The sequence below is a fragment of the Lemur catta genome, chromosome 1 (genome assembly GCF_020740605.2).
Source record: "Lemur catta isolate mLemCat1 chromosome 1, mLemCat1.pri, whole genome shotgun sequence".
In the NCBI taxonomy this organism is placed as follows: Eukaryota; Metazoa; Chordata; class Mammalia; order Primates; family Lemuridae; genus Lemur; species Lemur catta.
This window is the reverse complement of record NC_059128.1, coordinates 120,406,199-120,431,906: the sequence shown is the minus strand read 5'-3', so window position 1 is coordinate 120,431,906 and position 25,708 is coordinate 120,406,199. Positions and strand designations below refer to the sequence as shown.

Genomic DNA, 25,708 nt, shown 5'->3' with positions numbered 1-25,708 from the left:
AAAAGGCCTGGACACACGGGATCTCCGACCATCTGCTGTTTCTGTGACAGAAATTGCTTAAATCCTGGAGGATTTTAAAGTCGAAGGTCCCGTTCTCGGGCCAACGGGAGTCATTGTCCAATTTGTACATTGGCCAGGCCATGTTGCAGTAAAAGACTAGTCGCTTTGGCCGAATGTCCGAACCCAGACCCTTCAAATTGGCCAGGAGACACCCTAGGGGAGTCTCACAAGGGATTTTGGAAATTTGGCTGCCGATGGTGCCAGACTCAGCAGAAAGAGAAGGGATCCAGGATCCCAAGAACCAACAAGATGTTCCAGGAACGAGCCCGAGGTTGGATGGCGAGTGCAAACGGAGGGACGTCTCCACTCAGATTACACTGCCACAGACTAAAAGGGAAGAGAGGAATCGGGCGTCCCCAAATTCCTCAATCCCAGGCCGGAGCTGGGGAATACCTCTGACGCGGGCCCCGCGATTTCCGGAGGGATCCAGGATCCCGGACAGAAACAGAGGTCTCCCGAAGGAACTCTGAGTCAGGCAAACACAGGGAGGACTTACCGTTGACGGGGAACTGAAGAGGGACCCTCCGGCAGTCGGTTGCAGTCCCGATTCAAGCGCAGAGGTCATCAGAGGGGCCAGCGCAGCCGAGGGTCAAAATGGCCCGGCCTGACCAAGACACCCCTCCTGGGTTTTGGCACCAAATGTAAAGTTTTTTGGATTGACCGGTGCCAGAGAAAGAAAGACGAGCAGAGTTGAAAGGGATAAGTAAAGAGGCTTTATGGGGATGCTCCTGGGTGAGGGTAACGGGTCCCAAGAGAGGGGGCCCGGGCGAGATCCTCGGTCCCAGAAGAGAGAGAGAGAGAGAGAGAGACTGGAGAAGTCGCATGGCACAGAAGTCTGAGTGGGTTTATATATGTTTTTAGGGCTGGAGGATGGGAGTTTCTTCAGCAGGGAGATTTCAGCGCGAAGAGTAAGGAACTTCTTTGTTGTAGTTTTAGGGCAGGTATTGAGGAATAGGAGGGGCTTCTTCTTTTTTCACTGGGGAAGGGAGGGGTGCCTGCTACCAGCCTTACAACCTCCAGCAATTCTCCCGCCTCAGCCTCCCAGAATGCTAGGATTACGAGCGTGAGCCCAGCCAATCACCATAATTTTAGAACATTTTCATCACCCCCAAAACAAACCCCTAACCTTTAGCAGTCACTCCCCTTCTTTCCTCCCCCAGCCCTAAGCAACTAGGAATCTACTTTCTGTCTCTATAGATTTACTAATTCTGCACATTTCACATAATCATACCAAATGAGATCTTTCGTGTCTGGCTTCTTTCACTTAGCATAATGTTTTCAAGGACTTCTCCGTGGTGTAGCAGGGATTAGCACTTCCTTTCTTCTTATTGCTGAACAGTGTCTGAGTGCATGGATATAGCACGTCGTGTTTATCCACTCGTCAGCTAATGGGCAGTTGGATTTTTCCCACTTTTTGGCTACTGTGAATGCCACTGCTAAGAACATTTGGGTCCAAATCTTTGTGTCAATGTATGCTTTCATTTTTCTTGGCCATATAGCTAGAAGTAGAACTCCTAGGTCACATGGTAATTCTGTGTTTAACCTTTCAAGAAACTGCTGGACGATTTTCCAAAATGCCTGCATCATTTTATGTTCCCACCAGCAATGCATGAAGGTTCCAACCTCATCATGTCCTCAACAACACTTCTTATTGTTTTTCTTTTTATGACAGCCATCCTAGTGAGTGTGCAGCAGTACATCATTGTGGTTTTGATCTAATGATGTTGAGCATCTTTTCCTGTGCTTCTTGGCCAGTTGTATATCTTCTCTGGAGAAATGTCTATTCAAATCCTTTGCCCATTTTTTTTTTTTAAAGAGACAGGGCCTCATTCTGTTGCTCAGAATGGCATGCACTTGCTATATATTCCAGCTCCTGATCAGATACATGATTTGTAAAATTTTTCCACTCTATGAGTTACCCTTTAACTTCCTTGGTGGAGCCCTTTGAAGCACAAAGGTTTTTCATTTTGATGAAGTCCAATTTATCCTTTTTTGTTAGTTTATGTGACAACAAAAGAAATGTGTTTAATTCTAGATTGTCAGTTGTTGTAGCTCGTGCTCTTGGTGTCTTACCCAAGAAACCACTGCCTAATCCAAAATTATGATGCTTATGCCCGTTTTCTTCGAAGACATTTGCAGTTTTATGTTGAGCCTAAGAATACTGAATTATAGAAATGCCCCCTGTATTTCTGGAGACAAGATTTGATTTCAGAAGTCAAATAAGGCTTTGCCTTAAAGAAAAAAGAAATGTGTTGGTTCAGAAGCTGCCTTGTCTCAGGACGGCGGCGTCTCCTTGGTCAGTAATAGCTGCACTTCAAAGAGACAGCTGTAAACTGGGCCTATGGTTCTCACCTGTTTTGAAAGACAAGGCAGGCCTCTTCCTAGACCCATGGGTTGCCGGAGCTGACAAGGACCCCCGGAGATGAGAGCTGATCAGAGAGATATGCTAATGCCCAAGCCAGGCGCAGAGGGAGCCATGTGGTTAAAGTAATTAACACAAAGAACAGCTCTTGTTGACTTCTGAAATCATCTCTGTCTCCACGAACACAATCACCAGAGCCAAGATGTCTCTGTTTTTTGCTAAAGTAATAGCCTTATCAGAAAACTTAGAAGTTTGCCCCAAGAAGATTTTACAACTCATTGTTCCCCTAGTTAGAGTTAGTTAAAGGATCTGTAGTAGCCTTTTAGAAGACTTTGACCCTAAAGCAAACTGCCTGTTAGTATGTAAATCCCATTGCCCTTGGCAACGGGAGCCTGTACCTACCCTATGTAATACCTGTGTGGAGTTTCAGTTTTGGATATATTTTTGGCGGGAAGAAATATACCCATCCGGATACCCTCCTTTTATCTATTTTCGTAAACCTTTACTTTATAAACTATATCTTTGGCTCTGTGTATTATTATTATCATTATTTCTGTTTCCTACTATTTTTTCATCCTTTGCGATGACCCCTGCCTGAGAGACCTGATCGGAAGAAAAAACCTCTTTGCTGGGAGCGTAGCTAACTCCCCGCAAACTGGCGTGGTCAACTTAGAGACCCGATCCGAAGAAAGAGAAAAAACCTCTTTGCAGGGAGCGTAGCTGACTCCCCGCAGTTTTAGGTGTGTGATTAATTGGGAGTTCCTTTTTGTACATGGCATGAGGTAGGGGTCCGACTTCATTCTTTTGCACGTGGAGATCTAGTTGTCCCAGCACCATTTGTTGGAAAGACTGTTCTTCCCTCACTGAGTCATCTTGTCAAAAAGGAATGTGTTTCTCTCTGGGCTAGGACCTAGTTTGCAGTGACATGGCTAAACCCACCAAGAAGTGGGCATCGTTGGTAACTGCTATGGTGCCTTCCTCAGGAAAATGAAGAAAATTGAAGTCAGCCAGCCAAGTACACTTGCTCCTTTATATGTGGTCTTCAGTTTTTGTGTGGATTTGAATAAACATCTGGGGTCACTTGTTTTCAGATTAAAGATTTTCCTTTAGTATTTCTTGTAAAGTGGGCCAATTGACTTTTTAGCCCAACATAACACAACACACGTGGGAGGGGGTTAATTAGCCAGTATCTTCCTGGTAGACGCTTGGGTTGTGACAGTTCGGAAAATCTGCGGGAGAGGGGCATGATGCCTTGTGGGAAGGTCAGGGGACCAGGCCAGCCCTTCTCTGCCTGGGATCCCCTGCCCTGGCGCGACAGCAGGGGGACTCTGTCTGAATGGCGCTGCCGCGAGATCCCACCAGGTGGCAGCAGAAGCTCCATCTGCCTCTGCCCAGTCCAGGCCAAGAGGCGGGAGACACTGGGGTGGTTTGCGACGGGGTTCACAACACAGCGGTTGATCCCTGGTGCACGGCCACTCTGGGCCTCACTTTACCCATTCACAAAATGGGGCTGGTAACAGTCCCCAACTTCTAGAGCTGATATGAGAGATCGAAATGACATATGATTGTTGGACTGGGGAGGTCAGGCCCTGCCCCCTTCCTTGGTGCTTGAACTCACCCTTCTGGGCCTCAGTTTACCCAAACTGCGGGGAGGGGACAAATGAGTAGGAAGAGATCCTGGAAGCGGAGAGCAAAGTCTGTAGGGCAAATAGGATCCCGGAAGGACAGGGGAGAAGGAAGTAGGGGAGAGGGAGGGCTGGGACCCTGCCCCTGCCTTGGGACCTGACACTTCTAGCTCCAAGGCTTGGATGGGGGTGACTCCCGCAGCTGGAGAGGAAGGCGGGGCTCTCAGGGAGGGGCATGCAGTGATGTTCTGCCTGATGTTTGTTTCAAAGCTTATTTATTTTTCGAGACAGAATCTTGCTTTGTCACCAGGCTGGAGTGCAGTGGGGTCAACACAGCTCACAGCAACCTCAAACTCCTGGGCTCAAGTGATCCTCCTGCCTCGGCCTCCCAGAGTGCTGGGATTACACGCGAGAACCACCTTGCTAGGCTTGTTTATTTATTTATTATTTTACATTTTGGCTGCACCTGAGAGATACCAAGGCCCCCTCCCTTTCCCGGTGACACAGCTGCCCCGGAAGCAGCCCCTCTCGGATGCCTCCACCAAGCCTCTGGTCACACAGGAATCCCAGCCGAGCCGAACCGGGCAGTCTGGTCCTGGGCCACAAGCTGTACATCCCTCTGCCTCTGTCACCATCATTCAATCAGGCCAACATGAGTTCCTGGTTGGTGAGGCAGCCCCGGGGTGCCCCGTCCTCCCTGTCTTTTTTCTTCTGAGGGACCTTCAAGCTGCCCATTTGTTAATCCAGGATCCTGAGCCAAGCCCCAGCTTGGATCACTGCAGGTCCACAATGCCCATCTGTCACCATCCTGCCCACTTCCTTCCCTATTTCAGCTATTGGCACCTGCATCCTTCCAGGGCTGGTCCCAGGACCAGGGAGAATGCCAAGATTATGCCCCTGTCCCTTGGTCCCCTAAACACCCAAAAGCCACCCACTTGCATGCACCCCAGGTTCCAAGTGCTGGTCTCCTACCCCTTCCTCTCCTGCCTCCAACTGTCCCTGCTCCCAACCCTCCTAAGTTTCCTCTTCTGAATTCATTCATTCATTTATTCATTCATTCACTGAATACCTACTGTGTGCCAGCCCCTGTGCTGGCACTGGGAACACAGCTGTGACTGGGACAAACAGAAGCCCGAGCCCTGGGAGAGTTGGTAGGGAAAATGATGGAGAAAATGGACAAAAACAAGATAAATAAGAAAAATATGCAATGGCGGGATACGATGTGTGCTAGGTGGAAAAATAAAGTGAGGCAGGGTGTCTGCTGGCCCCCACACCTGTCACTCCTTCTTCCAGCCTAAAGGGGAGAGGCTCCTAGGGCATTGTGCAGAGGAGAGGCAGAGCTAGCTGGGGTCTCTTCCCTGCTGTCATGTGACCTCTCAGAGCCTCAGTTTTCCCCTCTGTAAATGGGGATCACAGTGCACACCTCTGAGGTTGTTGGGAGATTAAATTAACTGCTATCGTAAAATGCTACTGTAGGCACCTGGTGCACAGTGTACACAGGTGTTTGCTGTTCTCATTATCAATTAAATTGTTTTGATTCCTGGTCAACTTCCCATATTTCATCTCCCGTCCATGTGGTTAAATATGCTTCCTGGCCGGGCACTGTGGCTCACACCTGTAATCTTAGAACTTTGGGAGGCTGAGGCAGGAGGATCCCTTGAGCCCAGGAGTTTGAGGCTACAGTGAGCTATCGTCGTGCCACTGCACTCCAGCCTGGGTGACACAAAAATACCCTGTCTCAAAAAAAAAAACCAAAAAACCAAACTTCCTTTTTGTATCAAATAGGTATCTTTTAAACCGTGTTATTATTATGCAAATGAATTTACAAATGCAAAATTCAACAGACACAAGAAGGTAAACTGGATGAACTGAGCCTCCCTCCTTTGCCCATCATGGCTCCCCAGTTCCCCTCCCTAGCCACCATCACTGAAATAAATAACCTGTGTCTCCCTCTGGAGACATTCTACGCAGATACAAGGAAATTCTCATTGCCTGTTCTTTTCCATACAAAGTAAAGTTTGTTGCTCAGGCAAGTTTGCAGTTTGCTTTTCCCTTTGCAATTGAAGATCTTTTCACACTGTGCTGTCTTATTCTTTTACATAGCTGCATAATATTCTGCAGTAAGAATGACCATAGCTTATTCAATGAATCCCCTGTCGTTGGGCATTTAGTTTGTTTCCCATTGGTTGCTGTCACACAGAGGGCTGCAGCAGCCAGGTGCCATGGCTCATGCTTTGTAATCCCAGAACTTTGGGAGGCTGAAGCAGGAGGATCAAATGAGCCCAAGAGGTCGAGGCTGCAGTGAGCTATGATCGGGCCACTGCACTCCAGCCTGGGTGACAGAGGGAGACATTGTCTCCAATTAAAACACACGCACACACACACACACACACACACACACACACACACAAACACACACACGGCTCCAGCAAATAAATAACAGTGTATAGGTGTCATTCCCGAAAGACCGAGTTCCTAAAAGGAGCACAGCTGAGTCCCAGAGCTTCCTGCTTGTAGGCTACAAACCTGCACAGCATGTAACTGCACTGAATACTGTAGGCAACTGTACCACAGTGGTAAGCATTTGTGGATCTAAACATATGCAAACATAGAAAAGGTACAGTAAGATGCGATATAAAGGATAAAAATGGCACACCTGTATAGGGCAGGTAGCATGAATCGAGCCTGCAGGACTGAAGTTGCTCTGGATGAGTCAGTGAGGGATGGGTGCACGAATGTGAAGGTCTAGGACATTACTGTACACTACTGCAGACTTTATAAACACTGTACGCTTAGGCTGCACTGAAATTATTTTTATTTATGTTTTTTCTTTTCTTTTTTTTTGAGACAGAGTTTGTCTCTGTTGCCTGGGCTAGAGTGAGTGCCGTGGCATCAGCCTAGCTCACAGCAACCTCCTGGGCTCAAGCCTCCTGCCTCAGCCTCCTGAGTAGCTGGGGCTACAGGCACGTGCCACTATGCCCGGCTTATTTTTCTATTTTTAGTAGAAACAGGGTCTCGCTCTTTCTCAGGCTGGTCTTGAACTCCTGAGCTCAAGCAATCCTCCCACCTCAGCCTCCCAGAGTGCTAGGATTATAGGGCGAGCCACTGTGCCTGGCCCACCTCCTCGTGGTTTTGATTTGCATTTCCCTGATGGCCAATGATGTTGAACATTTTTTCACGTGCTTAGTGGCTACTCACTAAGTGTCTAATCCGATTTTTTGGCTATTTTCTTATTGAGTTGTTTGTCTTTTATTATTGACTTTTGTAACAGTTCTTTCTGTATTTTGCATGCAAGTTCTCTGTTGAACACATGCATTGCAAATATTTTCTCCTGACCTGTGTCTTGCCTCTGTTTTCTCAACAGTGTCTTTTGAAGAGCAAAAGTTTTTGATTGTGATGGAGTTGAATTTATCAATTTTTTCTGAGGCTAAGAAATCGTCTTCTAAGAAATTTTTGCCTACCCCATTGTTGCAAAGATTTTGTCCTATTTTTTTTCTAGAAGTCTTATAGTGTTTGGTTCTCATATTCAGGACTATGATATACTTTGAGTTACTGTTGTATATGGTGTAAGGCAAGTGTCAACATTAATTATTTTCCATATGATATCCAGTTCTCTTAGTACTATTTTTTGAAAAGACTTTCCCATTTAAATGCCTTAGTCTCTGTCAAAAATCAGCTGGCCATATTTATGTGGGTCTATTACTCTCAATTTTGTTTTATTGATCCATGTGCCCATCTTTTCACCAATATGAAACTGCCTTGACCACTGCAGCTGTATAATAAGTCTGGTAACCATGCAGGATAAATCCTCTGACTTTAATTTTATTTTAAAAAATTACTTTGTAATTATAGGTCCTTTGCAATTCCACATAAATTTTAAAATCAGTGTCGGTTTCTACCAAAAAACAAAAAAACAAAAACCTGATGGACTCTGCAGATCAGTTTGGGGAGAACAAACATAACGGTGTTGAATCTTCCAAACCATGAGCAAGGTATATCTTTTCATTTATTTAGGGCTTCGTGAATTTCCCTCAGCAAGATTTTCAAGTTTTTAGTGTTGAGGGATTACATTTTTTGCTAGATTTATCCCTATAAAATTAGCTATTTGTCTTATTCTATTAGGGCTGCTATAACAAAATACCATAAGCAGGAGCTTATAAACAACAGATATTTATTTCTCAAAGTTCTGGAGTCTAGGAAGTCCAAGACCAAGGCACTAGCAGATGATGATCCATTTTCTGGTTTATAGATGGCACCTTCTTCTCTCCATGTCCTCACATGGTAGAAGGGGTGAGGTGTCTCTCTGGGGCCTAGTTTTTTTATTTATTATTGAGACAGGGTCTCACTCTGTTGCCCAGGCTGGAGTGCAGTGGTGTCATCACAGCTCACTGCAGCCTCAAACTCCTGGGCCCAAGCGATCTTCCCACCTCAGCTTCCTGAGTAGCTGGTAGTACAGGTGCCACCAGCACCCCTGGCTATTTTTTTTTTTTTTTTTTGCAGAGACAAGGTCTCACTGTTGCCCAGGCTGGTCTCAAATTCCTGGTCTGAGGCCTCTTTTATAAGGGCACTAATCTGATTTACGAAGGCCACACCCTCATAATCTAACCACCTCCCAACAAGTCCCATTTCCTAACACCGTCATCTTCAGGGTTTGGATTTCAACATATGAATTTTGGAGGGACACAAAAATTCAGACGATAGCAGTATTTTATCTTTTTTGGTGCTGCTGCAAGTGGAATTTAAAAACAAAATTTCATTTTCCAATTGTTTGCTGCCAGTATATAAGAATTCAGTTGAATTTTGTATTGGATTCAGTTGACTTTGTAACCTGTGACCCTGGCTATTTATTTATTACTTCTAGCAGCTGTCTTATAAATTCCCTTGGGTTTTTGATGTAAATAATCACAACATCTGCAAATAATGTCAGTTTTATTTATTTTTTGTTTTGTTTTGTTTCACACATGGTCTCACTATGTTACCTAGGCTGGACTTGAACTGTTGGGCTCAATTAATCCTCCCACCTCAGCCTCCCCAGGAGCTGGGACTGCAGGTGTGTGCACCACACCTGGCCATGCCGAGCTCATTTATTTTTCGTGTCATATTACAATGGCTAGGACGGCCAGAACAATGCTGAATAGAAGTGGTGAAAAGGGACATCCTTGTCTTTTGTTCCCAGTCTCAAGAGGAAACACTTCAATCTTTCACCATTTAGTGTAATATTACCCATAGGCTTTTTTGTAGATATTCCTTATTGGGAAATTCCCATTTACACTTAGGTTGCTGAGAGGTGTATTTTTATTTTATTTTATTTTATTTTATTTTATCATGAATGGGTTTTGAATTTTGTCAAATCTTTCCCTCAGCCACTGAAATGATCATATGGTTTCACTGTACTTTAAATTTTCATTTCGTAAGTAAGGCAGAGCACCTTTTTACTGGATTTACAAGCCATTTTGTACTTCATTTTTTGTGATTTCTGAGTCCATATCCTGCTAAGTTGTTGGTATTTTCTTACTGTTTTCTAGCTGTTGCTTATATAATAAGGATTTTTTAATCCATGAGTTCAACTTTATTTTCAGTTTCACTTGTTCATTCTTTCACTGTGTTTATTGGCTTTTTGTCAGCAGGAAAAAAAAAAACACAAAAGCCTGGATGTTTGCATCACTGATGCTCTCAATTTTTTCTTGGGCAGGTTCTTGGCTCTGCCCCCAGAACTTCCCTATTAAGTCTTCACTTGTCCCTCCCTGGCCACCATGAGGTACCACCTTTGTCCTCACCCCTTTCCTGTCGTGCTCATTCTCAAAGTATTGCAGAAACCATCACACTGGAGTTGCCAGTGACCCAGAAACTCACTGTACTTCTGGGAGGGCAGAAGCCGCAGTCTCAGGGCCAGGAACGTTCGCACTGCTCTCTGCTGAAGCCACCCAGGAAGTGAAAGAAAAATACTACAGCTAAGCTCCAGCTTGGCACTTCCTGCCACAAGTCTGCTGTGGCTCCACTGAGCAGAGGACACATCCATACCCCTTTCTCTCCACCCACGAAGCCCCTCCCACGCCTCCAAATGAGGCTTAGCTCCCAGTGTGCCCCACCTCAGTCTTCTCAGGAACACCCTGAGCTCATCCACTCTTTGCCTGGGCTGTTCCCTCTGCCAGAACTCCTCACACCCACGTCCTTAGGGCCCTCTCTGGCTATTTCCATTGTCCTTGGATTTCAGTATCAAAGTCACCTCCTCCAAGAAGCCCTCCCAGACTCAGCTATCTCTCTTAGCAACCTGGCAAGGGCAACTGAAATACTTATTGGGTAATAGTTTGTTTATTGCCTTCTCCCCACTGGACTGTCAGCTCCCCTGGCCAGGGACTGGGTCTGCCTTGTCCCCATGCTCTGCACAATGGCAGTGCCAGTAAGCACCCACCCAGTAAGTGGTGGTTAAAGTCAACAATATACTTGCCAAAGCCATTGTTGTGTCAGTGACTTGTGATGGAATTATAGAGATGAAGAAGGCCTTTTTTTTTTTTTTTTTTTGAGACAGGGTCTCACTCCTTTTTTCTTTTTTCTTCCCCGGGGTCTCATTCTGTCCCCTGATGTTGTCTCACCTTGATGTTGTTCGACCTGCTCCTCTGCACCTGTTGTTCGACCTGCTCCTCTGCACCGTGGCGGCCTCAATGCCAAATCTGATCCCTCCTGTGGCTCGAGATTACTCTTAGGACAAAATCACCCTCCTCCTAAGGACCCTGAGCAGGTCCCCATGATCTGGCCCTGCCAACCGCCCTGCCGTTCCCTTCCTCCTCCTCCGTCTGGCACACAGGCCTCCAGCTGCTCTGCTAACTGCCAAGCGCCCGCCGCCGCCGCAGGTCTGTGCCCTGGCTGTGCCCTCCGCCCAGGCCTCTCCCGGGCCAGATCTGCGTCCTGTCTCAGGCGTCAGCTTCCTCTGTGTCTGCTCCGTCACCCTGGCTTTCCTCATTACTCAGGATGATTTGAATCGCTCATTCGTTAACTGTGTCCAGCGCAAGCTGCGCTGCCTGGTTTTCTAGGATGGCGCAGAAAAAAATGTGTCATTATCTCTGCTGAAGGCTTACGGGAGAAATTCCTCAAAGGGAACTTGACTTTTGTCTGGGCACCTTCCCTGCCTCCTTCCCTGCGCGTAGCGTCAGTTCCATCGGGTGCCCACCCCACACGTGCTACACAGAGGTAAACTGAAGCTACAGGGGCTGACGAGACCTCCGTGTGACCTGGGTCCTTCTCTGTGCTGTCATCCTTTCCTGGGGTCTGGGGTCTCCAGCAGCCTGTGCAGCGCCGCCACTACAGGGGCTTCCGGAACTTTCTGCCCCTCCCTGGCCGGGCCTTTTCACCTCCCCACCCCCGTCCCCCACAGGGCTCTGACTTTCGGTAAGCGACGGTGGTTCAGGAAACCAAGGGGCCCACACAGGAAGGAGCACAGTGGGACTTTCCTCTTGCTGCCTCCCGGCTCTGCCGTCCTGTCTCGTCGGCCTAGGGTCCCCATCTGCCAGGTAGGAACTGATGATGCCACATGGCTCTGGCCACGCACTGAGGGTGGACAGTAGCTGGTGGAGGGTTCTACAAAGGCAAAGGCGAAATCGCCTTCCAGGCCAGCGAGGAAGGCTGCCGGGCAGCCGAGACCTGGGACTGGCCTCCCGCGAACGCTACCCTCTCTGGGCCTCGGCCTCCTCCTGCACAAAAGGAGACCCGGAATTCCCAGTCCCTCTGGCTCTGGATGGGGGCTTGCGCACGCGCGACGGCGAGGGCGACCCCTGGGGACAAAGTTCCCAGCTCCGATGGTCCAAGCCCCGGGGCCTAAGGACAGGGAAGCCCAACAACCCTAGGATGCAGGAATTTGGGTGTTAAAAACAGGGGTGTCTTATAGACAAACTAAGGCTTAGAGAAATTTAAAAAAAAAAATTTTTTTAAGAGGAGGCATTTTCTGGGCCCAAACGCCACCTCTGACTTTCTCCCTTTTCCCTGTCTATTTTTTTCCCCCTCCTCTACTCTGAAGGAATTTTCACTTTCAGTATTTAAAACATCATGTTTCTTTAAGATTTATTTTGGGGCCAGGCACTGTGGCTCCACCTGTAGTCCCAGGTACTCAGGAGGCTGAGGCAGAAGGACGGAGCCCAGGGGTTCAAGGCTGCAGTGAGCTGTGATGACGCCACTGGGACAAAGAGGCAAAACCAGACGATGTCAGCTCCGGTGCTAGAATCACAACCAGGGTCGCCTCTGTGGGCAGTGATGGGGGTCCCCCTGTTCCTGGGGACTGGGAATGTTCTGATTCTTGGTCTGGGCACTGGCAACACCACGGTGTCACTTTGGGAATGTTGTCTTCACCATGACTTCCCTTCTCATGGTAATCACTACACCACCTGCCATGTGTCCCTCCAGTCTGGTTGAGCAGGGTTTCTTGAGCACTCACAGGGATTATTCCAGCTAATGCCCATTAAACATCATGGAGACTTTGGGCCTGGGCTGGGCTCAGCAAACCACCTCACTGGAACTAGTGGGGAGTCAGCCCATGTCACAGCTGGGAAAGCTGAGTCCCAGGGGTCCTCGCTCTGCGGGGCCAAACGAATATGAAGGGGCTGGGATTTTAAACCCAGAGCCTGGGGTCATCACCCACCCCCAGCAGGAGGCTCCTAGGCTGGGTGTGCTAACACCTCATTACTGCTCCCCGCCTTACCCTGAGGGCCTTATTTTGGAACAGTTTTTCCTTCTCCCTTCTCCCCTCTCCTCCCCTCTTTCCCTTCACCCCCTCCCTGCTTCCCCCTCCTGTTTCCCCTCCTCTCCTCTTTCCCCTCCCCCCCTCTTCTCTTTTCTTTTGTTGTCCCAGTCGCCCAGGCTGGAGTGCAGTGGCACTATCACAGCTCACTGCAGCCTTGAACTCCTGGCCTCAAGTGATCCTCCTGCCTCAGCCTCCCGAAGTGCCAGGAACATAGACTTTTTTACCCCACATTGTCTTTGGACCTTCCTCATTCAGGTCCATTTGAGGGACCTGTTTCCTCTCCCTGGGCTCGAAGCCCCACCCCTTGCCTCACCCAGCTGGGGGTCTGGAGCTCTGAGGGCCCCCAGGGAGAGAGAGCTGGAGGTTGGGAGGGGTGTAAGGGGCTGGAAAGCAGAGGGGAGGTTTCCTACTGTGAGGGCCTAGAGGGGCTTAAGGAAGATGCTATGGGGGTGGGGCTGAGTGGCTCAGTAGGGAGGGACTGAGAGAGAGAGAGAGAGAGAGAGAGAGAGAGAGAGAGAGAGAGAGAGAGAGAGAGACTCCTGTTGGTGTAGTCACCAGACTGGACCCACCCCCCAGGGCATGCATCATATTAGGTGCAGAATTTCCAGCCCCAGCCTCAGATGGGCTGAAGGCCCCAAGACCCACAGAGAATGACAAACCTCTGTGGGTACAGCCAGCACCCATTCTGGCAAATCTGTACATCTGTGATCAATTGCTCATGCCTGCTGGGGGCACAGGCTAGGCTAGTTAGGGGTAGATGTGGAGGCTGCAGGTTGATTGGAGATGTCTGCCCTGGGCATGACAAATACAAATCCAGGTGCAATGTCCTCCAGCCCCCAGCATGGCCCCTGCCTGGGGGTAATGGCTGCCCACCCACCTTGCACACTCACTCCCTCTCCAGATTCTATTTCTTTTCATGTCTGACTTTCTGTCTCTGTGTGTCTCTGTTCCGCTGTCCCCTCCTCTTTCTCCAGCAGTCCCCTCCCCCACCCCAGAAGCCTTGTCCTTCTGACTGGGACTGAGGGGCTGCCTCTCTCTGTGCCCCAGGCAGGTTGCACTCATGGCGCCTCCCAGTGAGGAGACACCCTTGATTCCTCAGCGCTCCTGTAGCCTCTCGTCCTCAGAGGCTGGTGCCCTGCACGTGCTGCTGCCCACTCGGGGCCCTGGGCCACCCCTGCGCCTATCTTTCTCCTTTGGGGACCACTTGGCTGAGGAGCTGTGTGTGCAGGCTGCCAAGGCCAGCGGTGAGTGTCTCCCTGGAGGACTCAGCCAGAGGGAAGTATAGGGCTGTGGGGGGGGCCCAGATTGGGAGCTGAAATCATTGCCTGAAGGAGTCAACACTGGAGCTGGGGCTTTGGGGGATGAGTAGGAATTTGACAATGGAGAAGGGTGCACAGGGTGGGCATTTGAGGCAGAGGGAATGGCCTGTACAAAGACTCAGAGGTGCGATGGCACATAGGCAGGATAGCTGCTCACCTCTTGGGATAGAGTGGACAGTGGCCTCTCTCCTGAGAGCAGTAGGGTAGGGGGCAGAGTGTGTGTGAGCAGGGGTAAGACATAGTGTCAGAGTCCAAGGTGAGGTTGCATGAGGGTGACCCTCGCAGCCCTGTGGGGGATAGATGGGGTGACTCAGGAGGGAGCTGATAGAACTGTCTCTTAGGCATCCTGCCTGTGTACCACTCACTCTTTGCCCTGGCCACGGAGGACCTGTCCTGCTGGTTCCCCCCGAGCCACATCTTCTCTGTGGAGGACGCGGGCACCCAAGTCTTGCTCTACAGGCTCCGGTAGGAAGTGCTGTCCAGCCCCCAGGGATCGTGCAATTTTATCACCTCCTTGCACCTCGAGGTGCCCCCCGCCCAGAGAGGGTCTGATCATTACCCATTTCACAAAAGAAAATGAGACCAGAGAGGGTGGGTCGCTTGCCCAAGGTCACACAGCAAATTAATGGCACAACCTGGGCTCTGTAAGTCCTAAGCAGAGTCTGCCACCTGCCACATACCCTCACTCCTGCTGAGGTGGGTTCTCTCTTCTCTCATAGCTTTTACTTCCCCAACTGGTTTGGGCTGGAGAAGTGCCACCGCTTCGGGTTACGCAAGGATCTGACCAGTGCCATCCTTGACCTGCCAGTCCTGGAGCACCTCTTTGCCCAGGTAGGGGTCTACGTGGGGCTCCACCCAGGGGTAGGGGTCTGCGGGGCACCCTTAGGGCTGGCGATTGGGTGGGGAGGCCTCAGGCGACACTTCCTGTGGTAGCCCAGCATTGGGAGTCTGCAGGGCGACATCAGGGCTTGTGGTTGGGTGCCCTTAGCTGATGCTTCCTGTGACTGGCCCCCAGCACCGCAGTGACCTGCTGAGCGGGCACCTCCCTGTAGGCCTCAGCCTCAAGGAGCAGGGTGAGTGTCTCAGCCTGGCCGTGCTGGACCTGGCCCGGATGGCCCGTGAGCAGGCCCAGCGGCCAGCGGAGCTGCTAAAGACCGTCAGGTGAGGACCTCCAGGCTGCGAGGTCCGGCCCCTGCCTGGGAATGAGCAAACGGGGGCTCTGCGGGGATCCCAGTCCCCCACCCCCCGCCATGGGACTCCCCTACAAGCCTGCAGCGTGTCCCTGTGACCCAGGGCCTCCCATGCACCCAGCCCCCCACTGTAGCTCCGACAGGACGGAGACCCACCTCCTGCAGCGGAAAGGCCTGCGGTGTCCCTGTTCTACCCATGGGTGCTCCCGGCCCTCCCCACCCTGAGGTCCTGTGCCCACGTGTGCCCCTGAATGAGTCCGTGTGTGCCTCCTGGCCCCACTGAGACCGCACTCCAGCCCCTCGGCTAAAGCCCGTCTCTCCCACCCCGCAGCTACAAGGCCTGCCTGCCCCCCAGCCTGCGCGACATGATCCAGGGCCTGAGCTTCGTCACGCGGAGGCGCATTCGCAGGACTGTGCGTCGGGCCCTGCGCCGCGTGGCCGCCTGCCAGGCAGACCGGCACTCGCTCATGGCCAAGTACATCCTGGACCTGGAGAGGCTGGATCCAGCGGGGGCCGCCGAAACCTTCCGCGTGGGGCTCCCAGGGGCCTCCGGGGGCCAGGATGGGCTGAGGCTGCTCCGCGTGGCTGGTGGCAGCGGCCTGGCCTGGAGCCCGGGAGAAGACCAGGTGACGGCGGGCACCCGGCCCGGACAACCTGGGGGGGGTGGGGATCTGGAGGGAGGGGGAAGGGGCGGAGACTGGGGAGTGGGTGGGGGCAGTCGAGTGGGGGTGGGGATGAGAGAGGGGATGGGACCGAAATGGGAGAGGCTTAGAAGGAGGGGCCTGGGCGGGTGGGCGGGACTCTGGGAAGGGGTTTGGCAGCGTTGAGGGAGGGGCGAGGGGGGTGGGGATTGGGGTGGGCGTGGCTGAGAGGGGCGTGGCTCCTAGGCCTGGTTGCGGGTGGCTCTGGCCCCCCTGCTGCAGCCCTCCCCCTCTTTCCCAGGCCTTCCAGCCTTTCTGCGACTTTCCAGAGATCGTAGACATTAGCATCAAGCAGGCTCCTTGTGTTGGTCCGGCCGGGGAGCACCGCCTGGTCACCGTCACCAGGACAGACAACCAGATCCTGGTGGGTACGGGACCCCGAGGGCAGGGACGCCAGACGGGGTGCACGGGGTGCTGAGGCTGGGCCCTTGCAGGAGGCTGAGTTCCCGGGGCTGCCTGAGGCGCTGTCCTTCGTGGCGCTCGTGGACGGCTACTTCCGGCTGACCACGGACTCCCGGCACTTCTTCTGCAAGGAGGTGGCACCACCGCGGCTGCTGGAAGAGGTGGCCGAGCAGTGCCACGGCCCCATCACGTAAGGATCCCCCCCATGCCTGTCCTCCGCGGCCACTCGGGGGTCACTCCCCTTCTGGACGTCTCAGTGTCGTCACCTTCCAGAAGCCCTGGACAGGGGTCGCACGCTCACAGCGCGCCTGGTGCATAATCAGTGCTCAGTGAGGCTGAGTCTCCCTCCTGCTGCCCAGGGAGCCATTCTCCTCCGTCTGCTCCCTGGGGCCCCAGGGCCACTCCTGGGCATGCACAAGTCACCCAGCATCACCCACAGCCTCTTATTTAATCTCCCAGGGAGAGGCCAAGACTTTTGGCCAGTTTTATAGATGGTGGAGGGGCGTTACCTGGCAAGGACTCCAGAGCTCCAGAGGGCCCAGAACTTGAACCCGGGTCTCTCTGTCGTTCTCCGTCTTTCACTGTCCCCTCCACCTTTCTCCACAGTCTGGATTTCGCTGTCCACAAGCTCAAGGCTGCAGGCTCACGGCCAGGCTCCTATGTTCTCCGCCGCAGCCCGCAGGACTTCGACAGCTTCCTCCTAACCGTCTGTGTCCAGGTCAGTGCGTTGCGAGAGCAGGGGAGGGCTCCCTGGAGGAGGTGACATTGGAGTTGAGACCTGAAAGATGTGTCAGTATTTGCTCCCTGAGGAAGGGGAGGGAAAAGATATTCCCAGGGAAGGGAACAGCATGTGCAAAGGTCCGGAGGTTGGAAAGAACTTGCAGTGCTTTAGACAGGGCATGAAGGGGAGGGAGCTGTGTACTCCCACTCAGGGACCACTCCGCTCTGCAGACCCCCCTGGGCCCTGACTACAAGGGCTGCCTCATTCGGCGAGACCCCCCAGGAACCTTCTCCCTGGTTGACCTTGGCCGGCCCCACAGCAGTCTTCGAGAGCTCCTGGCAGCCTGCTGGGAAGGTGGGCTGCACGTCGATGGGGTGGCACTGACCCTCACCTCCTGCTGCACCCCCAGACCCAAAGGTGAGCCTGCCCCCTCTCCTGAGCTGACCAATTGTTGTGGGGCCGTGACTTTCTATGTTGGTGAGAGCTCCTGTGTGGTGGCAAGTGGCAGAAACTGCAGGTCAAGGTGGTTTGGGAAAGAAAAGGCGATTTATTGGCTCCTGGGTTAGGGTGCAGCCGGCAGGTGTGGCTAGATCCAGGAGGAGCCGGGTCTTGGTCATGTCACCAGCGCTTTGTCTCCATCTCGCCCTGCTCCTCTGGGTGAATTTCACTCTTAGACAAACCCTTCCATGAGATAGTTCTGAAGTGCAGGTTCTCCGGAATTTCCCATAATCCCTAGTAGGACTGAACCCTGGTGGCGCCACAGTGTCACCTGCTTCTTGGCGCCTCCTGCAGGATCCTTCCCTCCATGTCTCATGTCCCTTACACCTATTGGGGCTTCCTGGAGTCTCTTCCTATAAACCATGTGCCCTGGGGTCCTCACCTCAGGGTCAGCTTCTGGGGCCACCCAACCTACGGCAAGGAGTGAGCTGACCGTTGGGGACTTTTCATCTCTGACCTCTGTTTTTTTCTCCCCCATCCTCTGGTCATAGAAAAGTCCAACCTGATTGTGGTCCGGAGTGGTTGCAGCCTGCCCACGTCATCCCCTGTTCATCCCCAATCCCAACGCCAGCTGAGTCAGATGACATTTCACAAGATCCCTGCCAACAGCCTGCAGTGGGTAAGGGGTCCCAGTACCTCAGTGTGGGGTGCAGAGACGTGGGTCTATATCTGTGCAGCCTCAGGCATATGCCATAGCCCTCCATTGCCTCTGTCTCCCCATGTGTAAAATGGGGCCAACACCCGTGTCTGGCTTGGGCCAGGGCCAGGGGATAGGATGCTGTAGGAACCCCCTCAGTGGCATCTCTCGATGTCGCCTCACCCACCAGCATGAGAACCTGGGCCATGGGTCCTTCACCAAGATTTACCGGGGTTGTCGCCACGAGGCTGTGGATGGTGAGGCCCGAGACACAGAGGTGCTGTTGAAGGTGATGGATGCCAAGCACAAGAACTGCATGGAGGTGAGCAAAGGGAACCAGACCTTTTGGGTCAGGACTGGCTGGAGATGGGTTCGTGGATTCAGAGAATTTAAAAACACACAGAGTCTTGAACCAACAGAAGTATGGCCACCACCTTGCTGAGCCTGAACCATGAAAGGATCTGGGAATTTAGATGCCAACAGGAAATATATCAGTTATAGGCAACGGCCAGTGCAAAGGTCTTGGGGCAGGGCTGAGCCTGACAGGTTTAAGGAACATGGAGGAGGCAAGTTGGCTGGAGAGGAGGAGCATGGAAGAAGCGAGTAACATGGCTGAAGACAGCAGGAGGGGTTGGACCACACAGGGGAAGGCTCAGCCCTTCTCAACCCCCAAATCTCCCACTTATATGTGAGAGATTTGAGGTAGACTATAGTGGGACTTCCAGCCGCATGAGAATCGTGACGGAGCATTGTGTGTGCTAATGGCGCACTATGCATCATCCTCCTCTCCCACCCTCCCCAGTCATTCCTGGAAGCCGCAAGCTTGATGAGCCAAGTGTCCTACCAGCATCTCGTGCTGCTCCATGGCGTGTGCATGGCTGGAGACAGTGAGACGCCCCCGCACCCCACCCCTGCCTTGCCCAAGTCCGGGCTGCTCCTCCCACCTCTGCTCTGAGCCTCCCCGTGGCGGCACCAACAGTACACTGAGCCCAGCCTGGATGGGACCCAGTGTCCCCTGGGGTCTGTCATCCTGTCCTCATGTCTCTCACTCATCACTCCTTGGGCAGCAACTCTAGGTCCCCAGCAATACCCAGCCCGAGAATTCTCTCAAGTCGGACAAACTTGGGTTTCCAGTCTCACTCCACAGCTTTGCATGGGGCGTGTAACCTTTCTAAGCCTTGATTTTGGCAGTTTTAATTGAGCAGTTATTATATTTACTGGGAGCCCAGTATGTGCCAGGGGCTGGGCGCAGGGGGGTGTGAAGAGGGCAGCACAGGGTGCTGTGGGTGGTCAGAGAGGCAGCTGGCCCAACCTGGGGCTCAGGCAATGCTTTGGGTGGGCGAGGATGCGGGGAAAGGCAAGGTCAAGTGTGAATTAGGGAAGGGAAGGAAGAGGGGTGTTTCAGGCAGAGGATGAGGACGCAGGACATGTAAAGTACTGGAAGTGAGATACAAGGAGGACTTTGGACCTTCCAGGCATTTCAGCCAAATAATTCAGAGGTGGGAGGTGGGGAGGAGGAGGGTGGAGTGGGGCAGAGCCTGCTGACCACAGTGCAGTTCCACTTCCCAACCCTGCCGCTCCCTGACACCACCAGGCACCATGGTGCAGGAATTCGTACACCTTGGAGCAATAGACATGTATCTGCGCAAGCGTGGCCACCTGGTGCCAGCCAGCTGGAAGCTGCAGGTGACCAAACAGCTGGCCTATGCCCTCAACTATCTGGTGAGTGCTCCTCCGCCCTCTCCACCCTCCTTTTGCAGGGAAGGTGTCCTCTGGGTGGAGGGGCAATTAAGAATGGGCTCTGTAGCATAGTTAGGAGTTTGGTAAGAGTACAAAGGAAGGGCATTTTAGACTGAGGGAACAGCATGTGTGCAGGCTGAGAGGTGTGAGAGTACTAGAAGGGGACAACTGGTCATTCATGCATGTCAAGGGGAGTAGCGAATGGTGGAGCTGGACGAGGGGAAGGTTTCCTAAAAGAAGGAACACTGGAGTTGGGACCTTGACGGTTGAATAGGAGTTCATCAGGAAGAGAAAGGAGGGAGGACATGTCAGGCTGAGGCAACAGCCTGAGCAAAGGCCTGCAGGCTAGATAGTGTGTTGGACATCTTGGGACCCATCAGGTAGTTCAGTGGGCAGGAAACCAAGGTGGGGGGTGTAGAAGAGAAGCTTATGGGAAGAGTGAGCGAGGGCCTTATATGCCAGGCTGAGGAGATTTGACTTTGTCCCAAAGGCAGTGGGGGTGATGTTTGAGACGGGAAGGGACACAGATCAGCATAAGGTAAGACCGGATGCTAGGAGACTAGGGAGGATGCAGGAGCTTGTTTGAGCAGTCCCAGGTGGGCTTTGAAGGATGTATAGGAGCTTTCCAAACAGACTATTCATTCATTAAACACTCCTTGGCATTTCCCTATGCCTGGCCTGCTTAGGAGGACAAAGGCCTTCCCCATGGCAATGTCTCAGCTCGGAAGGTGCTCCTGGCTCGGGAGGGGGCTGATGGGAGCCCACCCTTCATCAAGCTGAGTGACCCTGGGGTCAGCCCCACAGTGCTAAGCCTGGAGAGTAAGTGCCTAGAGGTGAAGGAGGGAGGGGCCTATCAGGGCGTAGAAGTGGATCTCTGACCCCATCCCGCCCCTCAGTGCTCACCGACAGGATCCCCTGGGTGGCCCCTGAGTGTCTCCAGGAGGCCCAGACACTTGGCTTGGAAGCTGACAAGTGGGGCTTCGGTGCCACAGTCTGGGAGGTGTTCAGTGGGGTCACCATGCCCATCAGCACCCTGGATCCTGCCAAGGTTAGAGCTCTCTACCCAGCTTTGGTCTTGAGAACCTCCATTTTGACAGAAGGGTGGATGAAGCCCAGTTTAGGGGAGGCTGAGTGGGTCTTGTGGGCCTCCTGAGGGTCTGTTGGGGGTGACCAGCCCCTCCTCCTGCCCTCAGAAACTCCAGTTTTACGAGCAACGGAAGCAGCTGCCAGCCCCCAAGTGGACAGAGCTGGCCTTGCTGATCCAACAGTGCATGGCCTACGATCCAGGCCAGAGGCCCTCCTTCCGAGCCGTCATCCGTGACCTCAACAACCTTATCACTTCAGGTGCCCCCTGGGCCAGGCAGGATGGGCAGGGCTGCCATGTCATATTGGGCCCAGTGGGAGGAGTGTGTTGTACACACAGAAACCATCCTGTGTACCTGGCAAGACTGGGGTGGTTGGTGATTGTAACAGCCAGTGTGAGCTGTGACAGATGCTGTAACAAACAGGCCCCTTGGGTCAAGGTTCAACATGATGATATTTAGTTGGTTTTTTGTTTTTTTTGAGATAGGATCTTGCTCTGTCACCCAGGCTGGAGTGCAGTGGCATGATCAGAGCTCACTGCAGCCTCAAACTCCTGGGCTCAAGTGATCCTCCTGCCTCAGTCTCCCAAGTAGTTGGGACTACAGGCGTGCATCACCACACCGGCCAATTTATAATTTTTTTTCTAGAGAAAGGGTCTTGATATGTTGCCCAGGTTGGCCTTGTACTCCTGGCTTCAAGTGATCCTCCTGTCTCGGCCTCTTAAAGTGCTGGGATTACAGGTGTGAGCCAGCACGCCCAGCCTGATATTTAGTTCTCATTTGATGAAGATGTCCATGTCCGCAGGAACCTCTCACTTTGTGGCTCTACCCACTGCATGGCCTTGGGTCCCTGTTGGATCCTCTGCAGATAAGAGAGAGTATGGAGGGCCCCATGCTAGGTTTCCATGGGTCAGGACTGGAGGGGCACCCAGCATGTCTCACCTATCAGCCTGCGCTCAGTGATGTGACCACATCTCCTAGCAGTGGAACCCAGGAAATGGGGTCTCACCCATGTAGAGTTGCACTGCACAAGGCGGCTGCCTTTGCGGAGAGGGTACCTTTTTCCTGTCCCCACAAGGTACCCTTTGACTTGCAGTGGCCCTTCCATAATGCACAGAGAGGGTAAGTGTGCTGATTGACGTTACACAGCAAAGCTCAGGAGCAGGGCCCAGGATGAGATGGGCTGCTCACCACTCCACATGCCCCCACAGATTATGAGCTCCTCTCAGACCCCACACCTGGTGCCCTGGCGCCCCGTGATGGGCTGTGGAATGGTGCCCAGCTCTATGCCTGCCAGGACCCCACCATCTTTGAGGAGAGACATCTGAAGTACATCTCACAGCTGGGCAAGGTGAGGTGGGCTGGGCTGGGTGGGCAGGGCAGCACCCAGGCACGTGGACACCAGCCCCACCATTGCCCAGGGCAACTTTGGCAGCGTGGAGCTGTGCCGCTACGACCCGCTGGGGGACAACACAGGCGCCCTGGTGGCTGTGAAGCAGCTGCAGCACAGTGGGCCAGACCAGCAGAGGGACTTCCAGCGAGAGATCCAGATCCTCAAAGCCATGCACAGTGACTTCATCGTCAAGTACCGCGGTGTCAGCTATGGCCCCGGTAAGCACCTCCCAGATGGATGAACCAGGGCCTGTGGGTGCCTCCTGCAGTGCTGTTTTGAGTGGGCTGGGACCATCAGGGATGCTGTTAACATACTTGTTTATCCACATTAAGGTGGGACATAGGTTCAAATCCTGACTCCACTTCTTACCAGCTGGGCAACCTTGAGCAGGCAATTTAAACCTCTCTGAGCCTCAGTTTCCCCAGCTGAAAAGTGTGTTCATATGGTATTTAAACGAAGCAGTGTACGTTGTGAAAGATGCTTAAGAGATATCAGCAAGAAGTGTCATTGTCCCTGTTCCCATTTTACAGACAGCAACACTGAGGTCTGTAGGGACACAAGGTGCCACCGTGAATGGGGGGAAGAATGAGGGGAGCAGTCAGGGCTGGGCCCTGTGGTGACACCTCCCGCCTCCTCCAGGCCGCCAGAGCTTGCGTCTGGTCATGGAGTACCTGCCCAGCGGCTGCCTGCGCGACTTCCTGCAGCGGCACCGCGCGCGCCTGGACGCCAGCCGGCTCCTCCTCTACGCCTCGCAGATCTGCAAGGTGCGGGGGTTGCTGGGGGGTGGCAGAGTGGTGGAGGGTGGGTCTGGGCAGGGCAAGGCTTCGGGTCTGGGCTGGGGTTGGGGCTTGGGCTTAGATGCCAAGTCAGGCTTGGGGGTCCCCGCCGGATCATCCCGAGGTCCATCTGCATGTTCACCCCGCGCGACGCGCAGGGCATGGAGTACCTGGGCTCCCGCCGCTGCGTGCACCGCGACCTGGCTGCCCGGAACATCCTAGTGGAGAGCGAGGCGCACGTCAAGATCGCTGACTTCGGCCTGGCCAAGCTGCTGCCGCTCGACAAAGACTACTACGTGGTCCGCGAGCCCGGCCAGAGCCCGATCTTCTGGTGGGGACCCACGCGGGGGCCCTGCCCCTCCCCCCACGTCTCCGCCCTGCCCCCAGCCATGGCCCCGCCCCTTCCCGCACTCCTGCGCTCGTCTCCAGCCTTGGTCCCGCCCTTTCCCAGCTCCGGCCCCTCCTCCTCATCCTGCCTAGCCCCGCCTAGCGTTCTGGCCACGCCCCCTGTCCTGGCTCCACCCAGCCCAGCCCCCAGACTTAGCCCCGCCCTTCCCCAGCTCCGGCCCCTCCCCCTCATCCTGCATAGCCCCGCCCAGCTGTCTGACCACGCCCCTTCATCTATCCTGGTTCCGCCCCCAGCGCTGGCCCTGCCTCCTCCCAGGCAAGTCACAGGGTCGGAGAACCCACCCACTCCACAGCTGGGGCAACTGAGCCCCTGGGGCCGGGGCTGACCGTCTTGCAGCTGACCGGTGCCCCGTTCCGAGGTTGCCCCTTCCTCCTTTGCCCCACCCTTGCGTCTCAAGTCCCTCTCATCCTGCGCCAGGTACGCCCCCGAGTCCCTCTCGGACAACATCTTCTCGCGCCAGTCAGACGTCTGGAGCTTCGGGGTCGTCCTGTACGAGCTCTTCACCTACAGCGACAAAAGCTGCAGCCCCTCGTCCGTGAGTCCAGGCACCCTGCACCCCCGGTCTCCTGCTCCCCAACCCCCTCGTGGCCACTCTCCACCTGCCCGCGCCTGCGTCCCTCTTTAGCTTGGGGTCACCAGGTCCCAGCATCGCAGGCCTCAGTGGGGACGACCCTCTTTCGCCATGCCGACGCCCACCGCAGCAGCCCCGCCCCCTGCATCACCAGGAATCCCTCCCCCACCACGGCGCTCTCCCTTGGCCGCAGGAGTTCCTGCGGATGATGGGATGTGAGCGAGATGCCCCTGCCCTCTGTCGCCTCCTGGAACTGTTGGAGGAGGGTCAGAGGCTGCCGGCGCCTCCTGCCTGCCCTGCTGAGGTGAGCGCTGCAAGGCCAGCCTCAGTTTCCCAATCTGTAGATTCCGCTGGGGTCTCAGGCAAGCCGGCTGGCCCTTCTCTCTGGGCCTCCGGGCTGCCCTGTCTCTTGACTGCGAGTGTGAGGCCGAACGGGATGCTGGCCTCGACCTGGCTGCTCTTTCATCGTGTGGCACGTTAGCGACGCTTTCGGAGCCTCAGTTTATCCATTTCCACAGTGGGAATCGTAAAGCCTTATAGGGTGGGGGAAGATCAGACTAGTTAATGCCTATGATCGCTTAGCTCAGAGCTCCGCACACAGTTGGCGCTCCATAAGCGGTGGTGACGCTTAGGGTTGATAATCGTGACTTTTGTGGAAGTGTTTGTCACTTGGCTGGTCATTCATACACGCGGCTGGTCATTCATACATCAACTCACTCAGTCCACAGACAGTTATCAAATGCCAGGCCCTGACGTGGGTGCTGGGGACCTAGTCAGGGAGAGAAGAGACACTACTAGCCTGTCCTCCCATAACCAGTGGCAGCTAATAAGAACATTCTGGTAGTGACAGGTGCCTTGAAAGAGAGGAGCAGGGGGGAGGGTGGGGTGGGGTGACTGAAGAGGGCCTCGCAGGGGGTGATGCCTGTAGGAGGAGGAGGAGCCCACCCATGAATAAAGCCAGGAGGAGGCATTCCCAGTGGAGGACACAGTAGGCACAAAGGCCCTGGGGTGGGAATGAACTTGGTGCCTTTAACTCACAGTGAGATGGAAGCAGGTGTAGCTGCATGGAGCAAGTGGCAGGGGCTGGTGTGGTTGGAGGGAAGTGATGGAGGGAAGGGTTGAGACTTAGTTGATTTTGTTCTAAGATCCATAGGGAGCCATGGGAGGTTATGGAGTAGAGATAGGGTAAAATCTCATTTATGTTTTAAAATCTGTGAATGGGAGTCATGTCCTTCCAACAGCTCAAGTATGACCCCATTTTCTTCCCCTGCTCCACAGGTTCACGAGCTCATGAAGCTGTGCTGGGCCCCTAGACCCCAGGACCGGCCGTCATTCAGCACCTTGGGCCCCCAGCTGGAGGCGTTGTGGGGTGGAAGACGGGGGTAGCAGCTGGGGTGTGAGACCCAGGTCTTCCGTGCTCATCCAGAGGGCAAACCCCACTCCCTGTCATTTTTATAGCTCCTGCACATAAACTTCTGGATTTGGTCTTTA

At 53.5% G+C, this 25,708-nt stretch overlaps 1 protein-coding gene across 5 annotated transcripts; it reads left to right on the top strand.

Moving 5' to 3' along the window:
* Positions 1–11,061: 11,061 nt before the first annotated feature.
* Positions 11,062–25,708, top strand: JAK3 (Janus kinase 3). Of its 5 annotated transcripts, none has more exons than XM_045553454.1 (25): positions 11,062–11,235; positions 11,420–11,555; positions 13,830–14,022; positions 14,439–14,562; positions 14,817–14,928; positions 15,086–15,258; positions 15,619–15,913; positions 16,230–16,352; positions 16,423–16,580; positions 16,997–17,108; positions 17,342–17,528; positions 18,101–18,228; positions 18,437–18,568; positions 19,049–19,133; positions 19,841–19,968; positions 20,673–20,805; positions 20,883–21,034; positions 21,180–21,330; positions 22,280–22,419; positions 22,490–22,679; positions 23,101–23,225; positions 23,396–23,568; positions 24,064–24,181; positions 24,411–24,521; positions 25,496–25,708. In XM_045553454.1, the coding sequence occupies exons 3-25, from the start codon at positions 13,839–13,841 to the stop codon at positions 25,601–25,603; spliced, it is 3,342 nt and encodes a 1,113-aa protein (XP_045409410.1). In that variant the 5' UTR covers positions 11,062–11,235; positions 11,420–11,555; positions 13,830–13,838; the 3' UTR covers positions 25,604–25,708. The 5 variants fall into 5 exon arrangements, with proteins under 5 accessions (XP_045409410.1, XP_045409405.1, XP_045409427.1 ...); XM_045553449.1 differs by having other exon boundaries at positions 13,826–14,022; XM_045553462.1 differs by having other exon boundaries at positions 11,063–11,235; positions 13,826–14,022; positions 15,113–15,258.